This window comes from Hydractinia symbiolongicarpus, chromosome 1 (assembly GCF_029227915.1).
Source record: "Hydractinia symbiolongicarpus strain clone_291-10 chromosome 1, HSymV2.1, whole genome shotgun sequence".
NCBI lineage: Eukaryota > Metazoa > Cnidaria > Hydrozoa > Anthoathecata > Hydractiniidae > Hydractinia > Hydractinia symbiolongicarpus.
In genome coordinates, this window is record NC_079875.1 from 31306685 (window position 1) to 31324874 (window position 18190).

At 33.2% G+C, this 18190-nt stretch overlaps 1 protein-coding gene across 1 annotated transcript; it reads right to left on the reverse strand.

The window, feature by feature from the left end:
* Window positions 1–271: 271 nt before the first annotated feature.
* LOC130649523 (glutathione hydrolase 1 proenzyme-like) lies at window positions 272–9172 on the reverse strand. Its single transcript, XM_057455815.1, has 9 exons — window positions 8941–9172; window positions 7133–7418; window positions 6626–6854; window positions 5771–5966; window positions 3502–3806; window positions 3091–3245; window positions 2771–2958; window positions 2092–2329; window positions 272–1769 (listed from the first exon to the last, which is right to left on the reverse strand). The coding sequence occupies exons 1-9, from the start codon at window positions 8952–8954 to the stop codon at window positions 1506–1508; spliced, it is 1875 nt and encodes a 624-aa protein (XP_057311798.1). The 5' UTR covers window positions 8955–9172; the 3' UTR covers window positions 272–1505.
* Window positions 9173–18190: the final 9018 nt, after the last annotated feature.

The window sequence follows — 18190 nt, forward strand, 5'->3', positions numbered from 1 at the left end:
TTAAAAGTTTTACTGTATGGCATGAATACTAGACCGTTTTGTACCTTTCATGCTATACATTAATATTATCTATGAGGATGCGTTGTATCTCTCCGTAAATCGGAGATTTACATTATCCGAAATCAAAAGATTAACAGGCGTCGAATAAGTCTGCTTATCGCACTTAGGTAGATAGATTAGGAGAACGTCAAAACCGAAAAATAAAGAACTCATTTGAATATTTTGAAATGTAATCCTAAAATCTGGCCGAAAATCATCGAGAATATCCTTTTTGTTTATTGCGTTGGTCAACATTATTTTGTCAAGTACTCCACCTTCATGCTGATTTATAACCTTGTTTCTTGGCTCATCCTCGAATCCTTTGGGAAACAGGAGCATGTACGTCTTTATGGCTCACCAATGAGCTGTATGAGCTCACTGAAGGTGATAAGGAAATATAGAAAGTAAAGGTGGACCAATACTCTCATGGACACAGGACAAAAGTTAATTTGTAAGGCCCTAGCAGCCTTGAAGTCACCAAGGGATATTAAACTACTTAAAAAAAAGTCGACCCACTTTCCGGCTTGTGGCGACCATATTCAGTGACTGCACGATGGTAGTGGCTATTATAACTCATTTCGAAAAAAATGTAAAAATCGTTTTTTTTATGTCTTGTGAAGAATGGAAGGTTGTAGTAACATTTCGTCTTCTCGATTAGCAGATTTATGGTTTCAGTTGTGGTCTTTCTGCTTAAAGTTAGGTAGTTTAAGTCTGATGACGAATCCCCCGTTGATTTAGGCTTTCTTTTGTTTCGACTACAATTTACTTCCATATGGTAAAGATTTATTACACTTTTTTTGCGCCTAAGAGCGACTTGATTTCATTTTATATGTCCCTGTTATGTATAGTATTTTAGATATTTCCTCAGAATAATCATATTTTTGTGGCGTTGAATAAAAAATACCAAAAATACAGAATGAAATTTAGTTGTCAGTTGTTAAAGAAGATCAAAACATATTGAAGAAAAAGAACATTTATTTCACCTACTAGCTATATTGTTCTGCTAATCAATCAAGCGCTTAACAGACCTGTGTCATCTATTAAAATTCTCACTACTAGAAATTGTTCCGCTGAAATGTTTTCGGTGTTCTATAGAAGTCCTAACTCCCTGGAATACCATAAAAATAATCCATAGAGTCAAAATTTTGCGTTTCACTCTTGATTTTTTGCCACTTTTTATTCAAAACGTTTCCCGAATAAAACTAGAAGCGAAAGTCTTAATTTCACTCTTCCTACTTCACCGCGAAACAAGGCTGCACATACAGGCCATAAAAGCAATATCAAGGAATATATTTAAGATTTAAAAGACGTGTAATTATTTAAAATTTATAAAAAATAAAAAATCTGTTTCTCTCTTATGTCGCTGGTTCGGTGTTTGTGTTATTAATGTAGAATTATAATTAGAATGTTGTGAACATATTTTCTAACTTTTATTAAATATGGTAACATTGTATTCGTGTACGAAGTTAATATCCAACTGCCACACCTTCTTTTCTGGGATCAGATTTTGCGTAAATTTTCCCACCGTCAACATATATACCTTGAACTATAGCATTAAGACTGGATTGTAGAATTCTGTGATTCTTTTTTTTTAATCCCTCCACAATATCGTCGGAGAGGAGGTACCCTTTTTCATTTCGAATGTATTCTGGAAAAAATGCGTGTTGCGGACGAGCATCTTCCACAGCCGAAGTTAGATTGTACGAAAACATCAACTTCTTGATGATAACCTAAAAAAGGAGTTAGAATGTTAAAAAGAAAGTTATGACAGTAAGCAATGCAATTAAAAATTTTTCGATGAGTACAACCTAATTTCTAGACACTTCTTATCTCATTATTTCTTCCAGATAAATTCGCTTAACTATAAAGACCTCTTTGGAAGGACACTGAGTAATAATATAGCGCTAATTAATAATACTTTATGCTTTGCCGCAAAACTGCGTGTGGACGCGCTTTAAACTCTTATATCTCAATTTAAATTGTAAGGAGGTTTTATAAATGGAAGTTATGCTTCTTGTATAGAAATATAATTGCTATTTACCAAACTCTTACCCAAGCGGTAGAAAGTGTTATCCTGGTACCTCCCGAACCACCAACCACCATCACAACATTTCCATCTTTATCAACTAAAATTGACGGACAGGTCGATGAAAGAGGTCGGCGTCCAGCACCGGGAGCATTATATAACGGCGTTGGATATTTATCACCGTAAGTGGAGTTTAAGAAAAAATCAGCTAGTTCGTTGTTGTATATAATACCAGTTTTCATTGATCGAAATTTTGCTCCAAACCTAGGAAGGAGGAACTTTAACTATGCTATTCAAGCAATGAAAAAAGTGAGTTTTTACTAAAGTGAAGTATAACATTATTAATATCGATCAAGACATACAGATAAAAAATCATGATTGTTTCACTGGATGTGAAAGTTACTTTATTGCATGTTAAAGTAGCAGGTGGTACGTAAAAATGCAATGTGACAAAATCAAGTTTTTTAAAAATAAAATTAAAAAAAAAAACTCGAATGCCTGCTGAAAATTCATAAAAACAGACGAATAATTAGTGAGACATTTGTAAATAATACTTAAGAAGATTATTTATCATTGTCTTAATTTAAAAGAATCAAGTTAATGGTAAGAACCGCATTTCTTGAAAAACATAAATTGAAATTTCTACAAACTATGCGGGTTTAGGCATCAAGAGATTAAACAAAAATTTAAATAAAAAAGACATACGCAAAATTGATCGTATCCGTAGCTGATACAGCATTCCCATCTTTATCAATCACTGAAACATGTGTAGTACCATCGTCTTCAATTGTCGTAAAGAATTGATCGTAATAACTATTTTTTTGCGTGGAAGTGTCATTCACTTTCATACGATTCATTTCAGCCTTCGCTAGACTTATCATGTCTTCTTTCATCTGAAATACAACGCACGCGATTATACTTTTATTGAATAGGAGAGTAGAAGTTAAAAATGCGATAAATTGTTTAAGGAGTGAAAATAAGAACTTCCACCGCAAAAATATGTATAAAGTCAACTGAATGTTTACTTTATCGAATTCGGTTTTATTTTCAACAGGTACTTTATTGGGATCACCAAGATGTGGTCGTTTCGAATAGCTAAATTTAAAACTTTCCACAATTCTGTGATATGTTAACACTTTCTCGTCAACAGTGTCCAAATATGATGCGTTGAACTTGTAGCCTATGAAAATGTAAGGAAATGCAACCAAACTAATACACTTTGGCACTAGGAAAAAAAAGAAACACCTCAGTTAGTATTTTAAGATGAGAAAACAGAAAGTTGCAAGGAGTTTTTTATCTTATTTACTCAGGTAACGAGACTGGATACTCTGATGAATTAAAAGAAATCCCTTTTCTCGTAGTCGCAAACGTTAACGTTGTTGTTTTATTTAGCAATGCCGTAATACACAACCGATAATCAAATAATAAAATCATACCTTTTACCATATTTAAGATGTGTATTAAAACAGAACCACCTCCTGGTAAAGGAGTTGTATGAAGTGTCAAACCATTCAATGTTGTGGTTATAGGTACTTTCTCTAAAACTTTGTAATTTTTCAAATCTTCCGCCGTCATGTTACCATTATTGTTGTTGACGTCACTTAAAAAGGACTTCGAGATATTTCCTGTGTAAAGATCTTCTGGATTGTCTTTAAGTATTCGGAGTGTATCAGCATATTTCTTGTTAACAATAATATCTCCCGCTTTTTTGAACGTACCATCTTCATTTACTAGAATTTCTCTACAAAAAAACACGGTTCGCCGGGGTTACATATTACGGTTACCATTATGTGTAACTTTGGCCCAAATTTGCAATTCGGTTACTATTTTGAATGAAACTACTCTAGTTTTAATATAACAGAGTACGGGTAATAAAAATACAGAGAATGTTTAAAAGATAGCCTCATTTCTTACGCAATGTCATACAAGGAAAGTTTAGCCTAGAGTTCAAGCAGAGGTGATTAGTCTCAGTGGACTCGTGTAAAATTTAAATTAGATCGGGAATTTTTGCCTAACTTCTGGAATGAGTTTATATCCTCTCTTTTGTTAATGGTCTACTGATTTGTCGGTATTTGGAGTATACAGGTAACTAATTATAGCTTGCCAGTTATTTATTTCGCGCATGCTTGAATTGATAGCTGAACTTCCACATACCTATTTCTTCACCAAAAATTATTCATTTTAAGATTTATATTTCGGAAGCTTTAAAGAGGTTAGAACTGAGAAACAACAACTTTGGAATGAGACTGTAACATCCTCAAATAACCTTAGTTGCCAACTTCTTTATTCTTCGTCCTCAAATGATGCGGCTTTTAATAATAGAAACTTAATTTTTGATACTAAATACAGCATCAGTTTACAGGCGTTGAATTCTTTCACGCTTCGATGTTTGCCAACAGTACTTCTTACAGAACGAGCTAAGTGTGGGCGAAGCCTATTTGGCTTTAAAGGTTACCTATATTCACTAGAAATATTTTTATTTTTTTGAAAAGTCTTTATCTGTTCTCGAAATATTTGTCTTAAAAGTTGCGCTAATTGTGCAAAATTACGACGTCATGAGTTAGCATTGAGCATAATTATGGTAACTAATATTGAAATGTATGTAAAATGTTTAAAACGCGTCAAAGTGAACGGCCAGAAAATTTTATAGCTCTATATCGCTTGTCAGAAGTGTTAAATACAACACTCTCGCAAAGAATACTTATGGCATCATGCATCAATTAGTGAATCTTCTAAAGAACCAATCAAGAATTTTAAAAAAAATATTCAAATTCCTAGACACCCCTTCAAGCTCTTTCATATGCAATTAACTTTATTTTTCGCGGGAGGTAACCTTTAAGCGAGTGTAAATATTTCCTTCTGTAAATAATTTCAGAAATAAATTTTATGTCCGGTTTATCATTGTACACAGGATCTGTTGAAAGATATAAAAGTTTGTGATGAGAGAGACGAATGTGGAATCATATGGATTTGTTGCAACTGTTTTATTGAAGTCGCACTTTTCTGTTAAAAACGGAACATAACACAACAAGCTCACAGCTTTTTAGTTTTTGTCCCTTGTCCACCTGAGTTAATTAACAAACAAACAAACAAAAACGCGAAAGCCTTGCTTGTTTATGATAGACAGGACAAAGGGTTGAGAAGTCAGGGATTAGTGACTTAATTGCTTTCAGTTATTATTTTCTTAATCTTGAAATGTCGAGTTTGACAACAAATAATTTTTTTTACAATTCGCATGTTTTTTTACCCGACAAATTAAAGAATATAACTTGATAAACGTTTTTATGGATTTTAAATCTGAAGTTATTATCGTAGAACTTTTCAGACATTGGAGAAATGTTTGGTCTTGGGTACGAAGTGGGTATAGTCCCTGAACTGAAGCAGAGAAATCCTTAGGAGTAAACACTTGCTGCCCAGGGTTCTATGATATATCTATGATATCTATAATATATCTTGATATATTTTCCCCATTGGCAAGTGAAATACTAGTCAAAATAGAGCATGTTAACATGTTAGCAACCAGAAACTAAATCCGAAATTTATGTAAATGCTTCTCTTTCGCTTTTTTAGTCCGCTATGATATTGCTGGCAAAAAGTCGGTTTTGGTTAGAATTTTGACGTAAGTCAAAGCACACTCAGATTTCGAAGCAACTTGCCCAGAAATTTCTGGTACTTCTTTTTAAATATAAATATGTCGTCTCTTACTTCAATCCAGGATCCGCCATCATTGCTTTCTTTGTAGAACTTGATAATTTTGAAGCCATGTGCTTTCCGATCGTGATACCTTCTTCAGCCAGCTTGATTGATGGTTCAAATAATTGAGACCAAGGTAATTTTCCATACCTTTCATGAGCTAACTTTAAACCTCTGATCTCTCCAGGAACGCCGACTGCTAATCCACCTTAAAAGAAAATTCTGAGGGTTTGCAATATAGCTTTTAGTGTTATAACAACGTCAGATTTTGAAACCAAAAAACAGAAAGAAAACATCGTTTGTGTGGACCAATTTATTCTAGAAGAAACCGCTATTCTAAAAAACAACAAATTTTTCAGTCAATGTGTTTACAGAGCTTTTTTTCCTTGATTTCAATTGTTTGTAGCGATGTTGTTTGATGTATAAGTATCATTAACAGACGATTAAACAGAATCTCACAAAAAGCCCACAAAAAACGTTAAAGTTATATGTGTATACAGAGAGTTTTACAGAACTTGCCGACCAGGGTTATTTCTGTAGTTAAGATTTGAAAGATTTGGACATGCTTACAAAAATACCCGGAAGTTAAAAAAATTAAGCTGAAAGATCAGTGAAATGGTATGGTATGAAGTTTATGTAACTCAAAAGTGCTAAAATTAAAAGTGTTTTAAATCTGTCGCTCTGAAATTTTTGTTGAAAAGATGCATGAATTAAATATTGCGACTTTTGTAAGTTTCAGTTGCCTTCAGGAAAGCTGATTTTTTTAAACAACTTTTGTCTTTTTAAACGACTGTTGTCACGGTCATTTCTCAGGGGTAACCCGGCCACAAAACCGACCTGAATAGAGTTAAATTACTATGTACATACCTACTTTTGCGGCGTTTTTGTCATGAGCATAAGAGTTTGCATGTAAGCCAGCTGGACCAGTTTCTCTATAGTCAAACACTGTAGTTTTCTTCCTTGCTTTATCGTACAGCGTCATAAAACCTCCACCACTGATACCAGTAGAGTGCAGATTTACCACTCCTACGCAAATTAAACTTGCGATAGCAGCATCTACAGCATGCCCTCCTGCTTTTAACATTTCCAAACCAATCTTAAGAGATATTTTATATGGCATGCAGGTTGACGTTATGAATTATATACGATTGTTAAAACTAATTGCATTTAATGCATTAGTGGTGAAAAGGTATACCATTTTATTGAGAGCTTTTTGAACTAATGTTGCGGCTATGATGCGAAGAGACAGCAACATTTTAAGAATAAGAAGAATATTTAGTGACACATGGACAAAGAAGTACAGCATTGACTTCTTTTTTCATGTTAAAATACTTTTTATAGGGCTATTGAAGTTTAGAAATAAATAAAACTTACATCTGAACAGTTTTTAGCATCTGTTGCAACAGCACCATTTGTGTAATAGTCCTTGGCAGTAGAGCTAGTCGTATTAACTGTAGAACTAGTCGTATTAAATGTAGAGCTAGTCGTATTAACTGTAGAGCTGGTCGTACTAATTGTAGAGCTAGTCGTAATAACTGTAGAGCTGGTTGTATTTACAGCAGAATTGTTTCCATCGTCGTCGTCATCTTTGCTTAGTGTGACGCCTAAAGTGATGGCGACAGCTACCACGACAGTGACAACCACTAGCCCGATTATGATCCTATAAGTTAATTTAAGAACAGATATCAAAGATCAGCAACAAAAATGCTTGTTTTTGTGTTTTTTGACACGTGACGTAATCTGGTAAAAACTCTGACATATTTTATCACCTTTGCTCAATTCAATATTTACTGGTCAAATAACGGATTTCCTGAATAAGAATCAACTAGCCAAGGAAAAAACATCAGAGATTTGCCTGTCGCTATTAAACAAGACAGTTAACTTTGAACTTTGCGCCACAAGTAATTGCGTAGCCCGTTATACGCATTTTGATCTTGGTAAATTCACTCAACACCGCCATTTTTCTCGAATTTCGAGACGTTTGTGGGTATCAAGATGGCTTATTTTGTTGCGTGGGTGTGGTAAGGAATACCGCTGACAGATCTTAAAAGCTGGCCAGAAAGGAATCCGTCATAAAATTGAGGAGATTTGACTGTGGTTTATTTTATAAATTTTTTCGTTACGTAGTGTATTGGTTTGTACTTGACCTTTTTGTGCGCGACATGTGTTCACATTATTAAGAAATGGCAAGCAACACAAAAGTTTAAAAATTTGTTTGAGTTTGTGAACCACTGCTTTATGAAGCAGAATCAATAAAAAATATTTTGTATTTAATTCCTTTTTTTTCAAAACGAAATTGGGATAGTTACTTTTTCTCAAAATAAAAGAAAATCCAGTTTTAAAAAAATTAAGATCACTAAAATGTTGACAAGCCAAACCGACTGAACACAAAATAATAAGAAAATTTATCAAATTTAGTTTGTTATTTATTGCCTTAAACCCAAGAAAAAATGTGCGAAACAAAATAATAATTCAAACTGATAGTGTAAAAATAAAGTTTACGTTTTTTATCCTGTTTAACAAGACAGTTTTGACCACAACACTCTACAACTATTAATTTCCGTACCGCTATGCTAGACTGGTACCGTTTCTTGATACACTAGTCTTTATATTACAAACGGCGACAAAAGAGTATTTTAAAGTTCTACAGGCTTAAAGGCTGTAGAAGAAGTTTTTTTTTAATAACTAGGAAAGCAAGAAACAAATAAAACTCAAAGACGATTTCAAACATTTTGTTTTTATAAAACATAAAAATCAATAGACACAACTATATAATGTTTAGTTATCTACGAGTTTCGGCTAGTTAAAAACTCCTTATAAAGAAAACAAATATCTTCATAGAACTTTGAATGGAAATAAAACATCGTCAATGTTCGGAAAATTTTGTATTGGCAAATGAAAATCTGGCTCCATAACCAACTAAATAGAAAATAATATTTCAAAATTATTTATTTAAAAAAGAAGATGGTTTTGTATCTTGTTCAACTAGATTTTTTGGCTTACAACACAAACCTACTATTGGTCTCCGTAGCGCTATACTCAAGAATGATACCGTTTCGTAGTTCACCAGTCTCGGTATTATAAAGAGACACAAACATGGAGCCCATTTCAAAGTCTTACCAGCTTAGAAGCCGTGGAACAAATAATCAAAAAAATATATAGCATGAATAAACCAAACTCACTGCTTCTTTTCCATTTATACTTTGTTTACACACTTGTGCTTCTGTCCGCCAGAAAAAAGAGATGACTAACTTGCTTGACTTTTAAAGAATGTGCCGATCAAAACAAACTTAGCAGCCACTCGCTTTCCCAACCGTTAACATATATTAATATTTTCTACATATTGAATTTGTAAATGCAATGAAAATAAAATAAATAGAGAAACAAAATTCCGGCTGGGTTTAACACATCATTGTAAATCCATTAAGATAACCTTTTAGTATGGCATCTTTTTATTTTCAATACGTTAATGATGAGTGCGTCACGTGCACATCCGGTAGTACACACAGATGTTTTTATTAAATTATATTTTTGTTTATGTTTTGTTTTTACATGTCAAACAGTGTGATGTACATGCGAGAAAAAGTAAAGCTGTTAGTCAATATAAATGAAAGAAAATTTAAACGCTTTAAAATGGCCTTGAATTGCCTGTCATTTTAGGTGTTTTTCCATGTCAACAGAAAAGGCACTTTCAATAAATTTTAACAAAGGGCGCATGCCCACCACACTACCTACTGCTTCCCAACATTGGCGCCCTATCCTTATTTTTCCCAAAGATTTCAGCTTGGAAGTTTTTTAATCAAATTCATTTTGTTTTTTTCCAAAACTTATTCAAACTTGTTCAATGAAAGAATAGTATTTTTTCTGTCTCATCCTGGCATTCACTAAAATTAGTTTGAAGACTTACACTGTACATTTAGTGAGTGCTATTCGTTAGATAAACATTGACAATTGTGCAAATCAATTTCAGTATTTTTTGAGCACGCAGTTAAGGCCCTGATAGATGATAACATTTTGGGTTGCAACATTTTCAAAAGTAGTAACATGACTAATATGCTTGAGAATATGTTGAAGATTGATACGAGACAAATTTTACTGAAAGATAGTGACTCAATAGAAAAGTTTCAAAATGGGAGATAAACAAATAGCAGAATATGAGTTAACTTGCAGGAATTTGGCTTGTTCAGCTGCAATGCCTCTACAAGGAAACGAGCAAACAGAAAAACATGGATACGAGAATTCTTGCGAAATCAAAATGATTATTGAGCCGACGCTGTTAAAGTAAATGCATTATTAGAAGAATCAAGGTCTTCCAGATTACTTTATGTAGGCTGGAAAACGAGGTTATCTTTTAAAAATTTCAGGATGTCAAAATTTTTTGAGACTAAGTCTTCATCGTAGTCATGACCAACAACAACATTTCTTTCATGTTTGAGTTTCTTTTCTACAACACTATGATGAGATGGCGCCAAATATTCATTTAACAACAAAACGAACAGGCAAACTGGAGGCTTCATACTTATATTTTCTTGATCTTTTTTACTCACAATTTGTTCAGTAAGTGCAGTAGTATAAAATAATAAAAATATATACATCACTAGCCAGGACAACCAGGACAATTTTTTTTACCACCAGAATAGCTTAGGTGGGAAAAATTACAAACAATTTTTCTGCAGTCGGAATTTTAACCGCGCTTTTTGATTGGTTTTTCTATTGTTCTTTGCTCACGTGGTCAATATCAGGAAATCCTTTGTTTCGAGCGTGCATGGCTATATTCACCCGAACAATTATAATTATTTCTTGCATTATTAAGAGGGTAAGATGTGACCACGTCAACTTTGTGTTAATTGGTTGATTATAATTCAAGGTTTGCTATAAGGTGGATTCGATTTTTAGGGCATTGCCTTGACATGTGTTTGCGTCTAAGCTTTAGTTTGATAGAAAGTGAATTTGATATGCTCAAAGAATGCTTAGTTAACCCTATTCGGTCCGGGGTTTTCGAATATACTATGACCGGCGGGGAGAGGGGGGGGGCGGATTCCGCCCCCCCCCCTCAATAACTTTTCATAGGATTGTTCAAATTGAATCAAACTTGGCACACTTATAGTACGTCATAAAAGGAACAAAATGGCGCCAATAAACTTTTGCTTGCGTCAGCACATTTTCAGGAGTTATTATATTTTCCCCATTATAAGGATTTCATAGAGATTTTTAGGGGTAGTTTCGAGTAATGGCCAATATCAAAGCCTCTGAAAGGTATGGGACCTAAAAAATTAGCATGCAGGTATCTAATAGATAAATGCTGAAACTCAGTAAGTATCATAGCTATATTACAAAGTAATCAGGAGTTATTAAAAAAAACCGTCAGGGGGGTGGGCGGAATTCCCCTCCCCCCCAGGACCGAATAGGGTTAACTAGGCGAGTTCGTCACATGTTGTTTAACATTTTTGCTATTTTGATCTTTAACTTTTTCTTGTTTCATTATTTTAGGCGTGTTGACCTGTGACCATCACTATAAAGAGAAATATATTTCATTGTATTTTAATTCAGTCACATTTGGTAAATATGTAAAAAACTAAAAATAATTCACAAAGATATAAACAAAACTGGTATTTTTAACAGGGCTTGTTGATAAGACAATTTTAACCTGTATCTTTTATATAATGACGAAAAAAATATCTATCTCTTAGACTGTTTTATATTTTGGGTCTAGTGTGTTGTCGTTCTGCAAAATTTCAGGTGAAAATACTGTTTTTTTACGTGAAAATACAAATTTTTGTAAAGGCCGTTTTACATTATTGCTTTAATATGAAATGGCCTCAACTATGATGACTCTAACATTTAAATTGATTTATTATAGAGCAGACCATGCCAGCCGGCGTGGTTTCCAAAATTAACACAGTAATTACAAACTTTTATTTAGCAGTTCGCAGTTCGCCTCTTTTCTGAGATAAAAAGATGACTCCGTATTGTACAGACACACTTGGCGTCCAAAATTTCAATCAACTTGAGTTAACTTGCACGATTTTGGCTTGATGATGGCTGCAATATTTAAATTGATTTAATATAGAGCAGACCATGCCAGTCGGTCTGTACAGACACACTTGGCGTCCAAAATTTTAATCAACTTGAATGTCTCTTTGTTATTCCATTTTCTTTATTTTTCCGCATTCTTTGTTGGTCTTTCGCGCTTACGTTTGTCTTCTCTTTCCACCTCGTTCCAGGTTTCACTGGCCACACTACAGAAACAAAATAAACAGAGAAAAATAAAATAAACTGCACAAGTTTGATTGATAAAATGGCGTCATTTCGGTGCTCCAAATAAAATCACAGTTTTATCTTTGCGTTTCGTCCGACTTGCCTTTGACAACCGTCTCCTTTGATATAATTAAGCCCTACCTTCCTGCAAATAGTTATTTACAAACAGCTCTTCTGATATTTTTATAAACCAAAAATTATTGTTGGCTTCCCTCCATTTTGACAATCTTGACATTGTATACGTTATTAATTACACTGCTTCACAAAAAATTAGAATTGTCTAAGAAAGTTGCTAGCTACTGGAATGGAAGAAATAAATGTGGATAAGACTATGGGATAAAGTAATACAGAACTAATGTTTGCCAATTTGTCTCGTAAAGTATTCGCTCAATTAATATAGCTGTATAGTTTAAGTTATATGATTATTATTTATTGTGTTTTAGGTAGAAATCTTTTTCTGAACTCCTTAAACATTAAAAAAGTTGCATAAAACAACGTTATTACAAGGATTATTTATCGTTGGGTTAACACGCCTAAAACAATAACGCACTCCTGTCCCCAGGGTTTTTTGCGGGGCAAAGCGTCAGCGAACGGAGCGTATCAAAGTCCATTTCCTCATTAATTAGCCAAATATAAGGGACGGTGGAGGGTGTATAGGTTTTCCGCACCTATACATCAAAATTTTTCAATTTTAGTCAATTTTTTGACTGGTTTCCCCAGTAATTTATCTGGCTATTTTCCCTTAAATTCCCAATTCAACAAGATCACGTGTTTTAGCACAGCGATGGAGTTTTTTTTTTTTAAAGATGGTGCTATTCTGCCCCAACTTAGAAAACGGCCCGTCTTAAGACGGCCCATCTTTTCACATGCTCCCTTGTCAATTGACGGGCCAGGACCAACTTGCGACATGGCATTAAAAGGTGTTTGCATACATCAAGACCTAGTATTTAACGTAAAATAACTCCAATAAAGTGAAAGAACTGAGCTGCTGAAACAATTTCTGGCGTATTGTTGTATATAGCTAGCTGAGATTAAATCGAGTTTTGCATTTCAAGTTTTTTGTGGGTAGCAAAAACAACACTACTTTTTTAAAGTGGTTATAGAGACCTCCTTGTTGCATGATTATAGATAGTTTCCCTGAATTGTTGTGTGCATAATGACCGACTAAATAATAATACTGACTCAATATCAAGATATAACATTCAGCTCAATGCAATGTAATGATATATATATAAATCTAGTTAGCTATTTTTTTAAAGCTATTTATGTTTACTTTTCAAGATAATCTTCGATGGGATTATTGCAACTTGACCTATTACGTAATTTGAGAGGCAGAATCGCTTTGGCTGGGGCAGAGACTTGTGACTATAGTTTAAAGAATATTATGTCTTAATTTAATTTATATTTTATGTTAGTCAATTCAGGAGTGGTTCACAAAAACGCAGTTCTGGAATCCTTAAAGCTTCTATTAGAGCTACAGAAACTTCTTTGAAATTTTTGCCCAACTGGACGACAGCCTTATGTGGGGATCAAACCCCCACAACCACCTGGACATAGTCGAACATAAAATTATTTGTCAATTTTTCTGTGTTTGTTCAATTTTTTAATAAAAGCAGAATTTATGACATGGTATTCGTATTGCTCATTACTTTTTGCCATATTTGTAATTGATTATATTTATAGAATTCATGATTTATTCTAATGAACCTATATCTATAGGTTCATTGGTGTATTTCTCAAACATTTACTGACTACGTTTCTAGAAAAATCTATTATTTATCTGCAAATAAGCTATTTCTTTCTCTCTAGAATCTGTCAACGAGCGTTTTCAAGATGCGAACGGACAAGAGATGAGGCGCATAATTGGGACCAGGCTGCGAAACGCTCCCAGTCAAAGTATCAGAGACATAAGGGTACATTAAATGTATAAATTTCCAAAAAATAAAGAAAAAGCCCTTTCGACTTAACTTATTTATGAATGTCATTTAAATACATTTAATATATCTCTTTTGTTTCTTCTGAACTGACTTCCTTATTATTTCCAATATTTATTTAGTTTATTTCGGCCTTGCAAGCGTTACGACGAATTTCAACTACTAGCAATTTTCACAATTTTTTTTCTATGGCCTAAGCTCGATATGCTTAAGATTTTTTCGACTAGAGTTCCAATTTATGCTTTAAATAGCATAGATAAGTTCATAGGTAGAATTCGTATTAAAGATTATTGCAATGGTCACAATTTGCAAATATGAATATAAAAATGATTTATTTGCACTCGTAAACGTGCGATTACATATACTAATTGTAGCTATAGTGTTGATTATTAATAATATTTTATTTATTTATTTCCGGTTATATATAAATTATATTTATGTAATTGTAAAATATATTTATTGTACGATTTTGATATAAAAAGTTATCACGAAATAGTTGTCGCCTTTCATGTCGTTTACTGCAATTTGTTAACGTCTTATAAATAGATCAAAAAAGTTCTTAAAGATGCATTTAAAAAGTAAACGTCTAAAAGAAGTCTTAAAGATGCATTTAAAAAGTTGCATTTTAGTCGGTTCTACATCTGTAAAAGGTCTAAAAGATATCTTTGAAAAGATGTCTTTTAAAAGATGTTTAAAAGAGATCTTTTCAAATGCATCTTTAAAAAGACCTCTTTTAGATGCTTAAAAAGATGCATTATAGACGGACAAATCAGCGCTAAAAAAGATGTCTTTTAGAAATGCGGAAGATGTCTAAAAGACGTCTTTTAGAGCTCTTTGTGCCGGCTGGGTTGACTTTATTTAATAAGGGTTTATTTGACTACACGTTTTTTTAGAAGAATCTAGTTTATAAGAACGTTGATGTTATTTTGCCGAATATTAACAACATATAAGAACGTACTCAGTCTGAATGCCTTCGTAGATTATAGTAACAAAATAATGAGTTTACAATTGCTATAATAAAATTGAAGAACACTTGGCGCTGAAAAAGCGTAAATAAATAAGAATATCTAGCCTTACCTAAAATTCAGACGTTAGAAAAAACGTGCCTTATTAACATAAAAGCAGGGTTAAGGTTTAAAAAAAATTATTGTATTTCTGGTGATATGTGTTTTATGTGGAGTATAAGTAAAAAAATATTTTCACAAGTAGTCCTAATTTTTGTATTATTTTTTTTCTACACCTGTTCACTTGTTTAAAGTCAGTAAAATTATGTATATATACTTCTCCTGTCTCGTATATACGTTTTCTGTCCTGGTGGTTTTAAAATTGGATGGATGAATATGTAGTGCATGGACAAACTTACCATGTGACAAGTATGCTTTTATGTCCTCTAGAGTTTCCAAATATTATTGGTTCATGTGAACAGGGAAGTTTTCCATGCACCTTCCTGGGCAGAGCCTCGTGAAAATATGTTCTTCGCCAACTTGTTTAGGGTATAAAGATGTGTGAGTATAAAAATGTGTGAGAATAAAAGCGTAGGGGAAAAAAATACTTAAAAACTGCTAAAGTATCCCATGAAAACCCCAATTTCGCACTAATTAATTCTTCACTTCTTACGGTAGCGATGTTTTACTCAAAATATAAAATATTTATGTATCAGGTTGATAAAGATTTATATACGTTTTGCATCATATGAAGTATTGAGAATGTCCTCTTCAAATCATAGAAGTGCTGCCTTAAAGAGATAATGATGGAATAATAAACTTGTGTTCACTCAATTTGTGCTACAATTGTATTATTGTTCCTCATTTTTTTAATGTTTCTTCTTTTTCAGATCAACCTTTATTAAAACATCCTCAGTTTTCAGATTGAGCGAGAGAGTAAGAGTAACGCCTAAATACCGAAACAGTTAATCAACTTGTTCAGAAGTTTAATTTTACGTAAATGGATTTATCATAAAATTACCAAAATTTTCTAGATCAATTTTAAAGACATCGAGTAAAAGCCTTCCTTTTTTTTGAGAATACCATGTAAAATATTTTTATTTTTTACTTTAATGTAGACATTCTTTTCTGCGTGACATTCACGTTTTATCTCCACAGTGGTTTTTTATTTTTTTTATTTTAAAGAACAAAAAAATCACGTGATTTCACAATAACAATAAAGACCCAGCGTGATATTTCCGGGAAATCGAAAGTCGCTGAAGTGGGAAAAATTACGCTGTGTCGCTAACAAAAATGTTTGCAGCCAGATTACTTCTATTGTTCTTCCATCATTGTTGAATATCGGGAAACCCTTAAGCTGGCCTTGTGCTTATTGGGCAATTTAAATTCGGGGTTATCTATGCTGGCTGCACAAATCTTCAAGCCATTACGGCTTTTTGATACGGGATAATTCTTTCAGATTCTGTAAATTTATCCGCAGAATTAATAGGAGAGGCATTTAAAAATATTTGCAATTTTTCGTTTTCATACATGATAATTGTCATTTAGGATCGACAACCTCGCCTCAGGTTCTATACATTTTAACCGTAAAATTAACAAACGAGGCATTTAAAAGTGACGAGTATCATAAATTTGCAATTTTTCGTTTTTATACATGATAATTGTCATTTAGGATCGACAACCTCGCCTAAGGTTCTATATATATTAGCCGTAAAATTGATAAACGAGGCATTTGAAAGTGACGACTGTTATATTTTTGCGATTTTTCGTATTGATACAAGATAATTGTCATTTAGGGTCGACAACCTCTCCTCTGGTTCTATACATTTTAGCCGTAAAATTGATAAACAAGGCATTTGAAAGTGACGACTGTTATATTTTTGCGATTTTTTGTATTGATACAGGGTAATTGCACTTTAGGGTCAACAACCTCGTCTGATGTTCTATATAAAACATCATGGACACTCTACATAAGTTTGTCTGAAAGAAGACTAAACTTCCTAGAAAATAAGCAGTTTCCCAAAAGCGACAAAACTTGTGAATTTCTTGTTTTTGGAAAATGCACGAGGTTTTCGCTGTGAAAGAGTTATGAACGGACTCAGAAAGTTCTTAGTATCTCCCCTGTATTCAACACAACTACGACATCATTTTCATCTATCAAGTGTTGTAAGGACAAAATCTGTTTCGCACAAAGTCACAAATCTAATTCGTCCGCACAAACGATAAGTCAAACTAGAAACGGCCACTTTTGCAAGCAAGGAGTCCGGCAATCGAATCGAGACAATGCACACATATAATGGGGGTATTTTTACCACATGACCAGACAGGTCCAGAGCTACTTTTGAATTTATCTCAAATGTGAATTTCTGTCATCGATAAGAATAACTGTTTACAACAATATAAATTAACTTCAAATACTTCTTTTAAACTTTTTTGGCAGACCACGAATAAGAACACTTAAGGCTCAGTGTAAGAAAATAGGCACATCTGAGCTCTACTAAAATTTTTTTGTTCTTATTATTCGACCATATAAATGCTTCAATTAATCGCTATATTAGATGTCATTACTTAAAAAAAGAAAATAAATATCGCAGGAGTAGTGTTATCTCCAAATTGACGATGATATAATTATTTCACATAATGTTTCAAAAGAAATTTTTGCGACATTTCTTTTTTTGATCGGTGATATTACACATTCATGATCTTCGTATTAAAACCAAAACATCTATATGAATGAAACTGTGCCATTGACATGAGTTAGAACTAGAAAAGAAATTTCTAGCTTTTTTTTGCTTTGATCTAGTGAACTGCTTCTATAAGGTTATTTCTTCGTTATAGGTCGGTGTTCTGTATTAAACGCTACACGGTTGGTGTTTTTATTACACATTACACGGGTCGGTGTTCTGTGTTACACGCGACGCGGAGTATTACACGCGGACGTACAAAATATGTAGTTCGGAATTTCAATATCAACTGTATATGGTGAACAGTACTAACAACCATCTAGGCTAAAAAAACGTTGTTCTCCAATGGGAGTGTGTTTGCTATTATAAATATTGTAAGTATTACTTAGTTCTTTTTATAACCTTTGAAACCCAAGTTCTTTTTATAACCTTTGGAACCTAATGTTACGGATGAGGATGACGCTCATTGTATAGCCTTCAAGAAAATAATTATCTTTAGAGCAAGATAATATTATTTAAAATAACAGTAACCGAGGTATATTAGGTATATTATATATTCTTGAACATATCACGTATTCTTTTTAAAAAATTTTCTTTGCGTGTTCAAGTAAT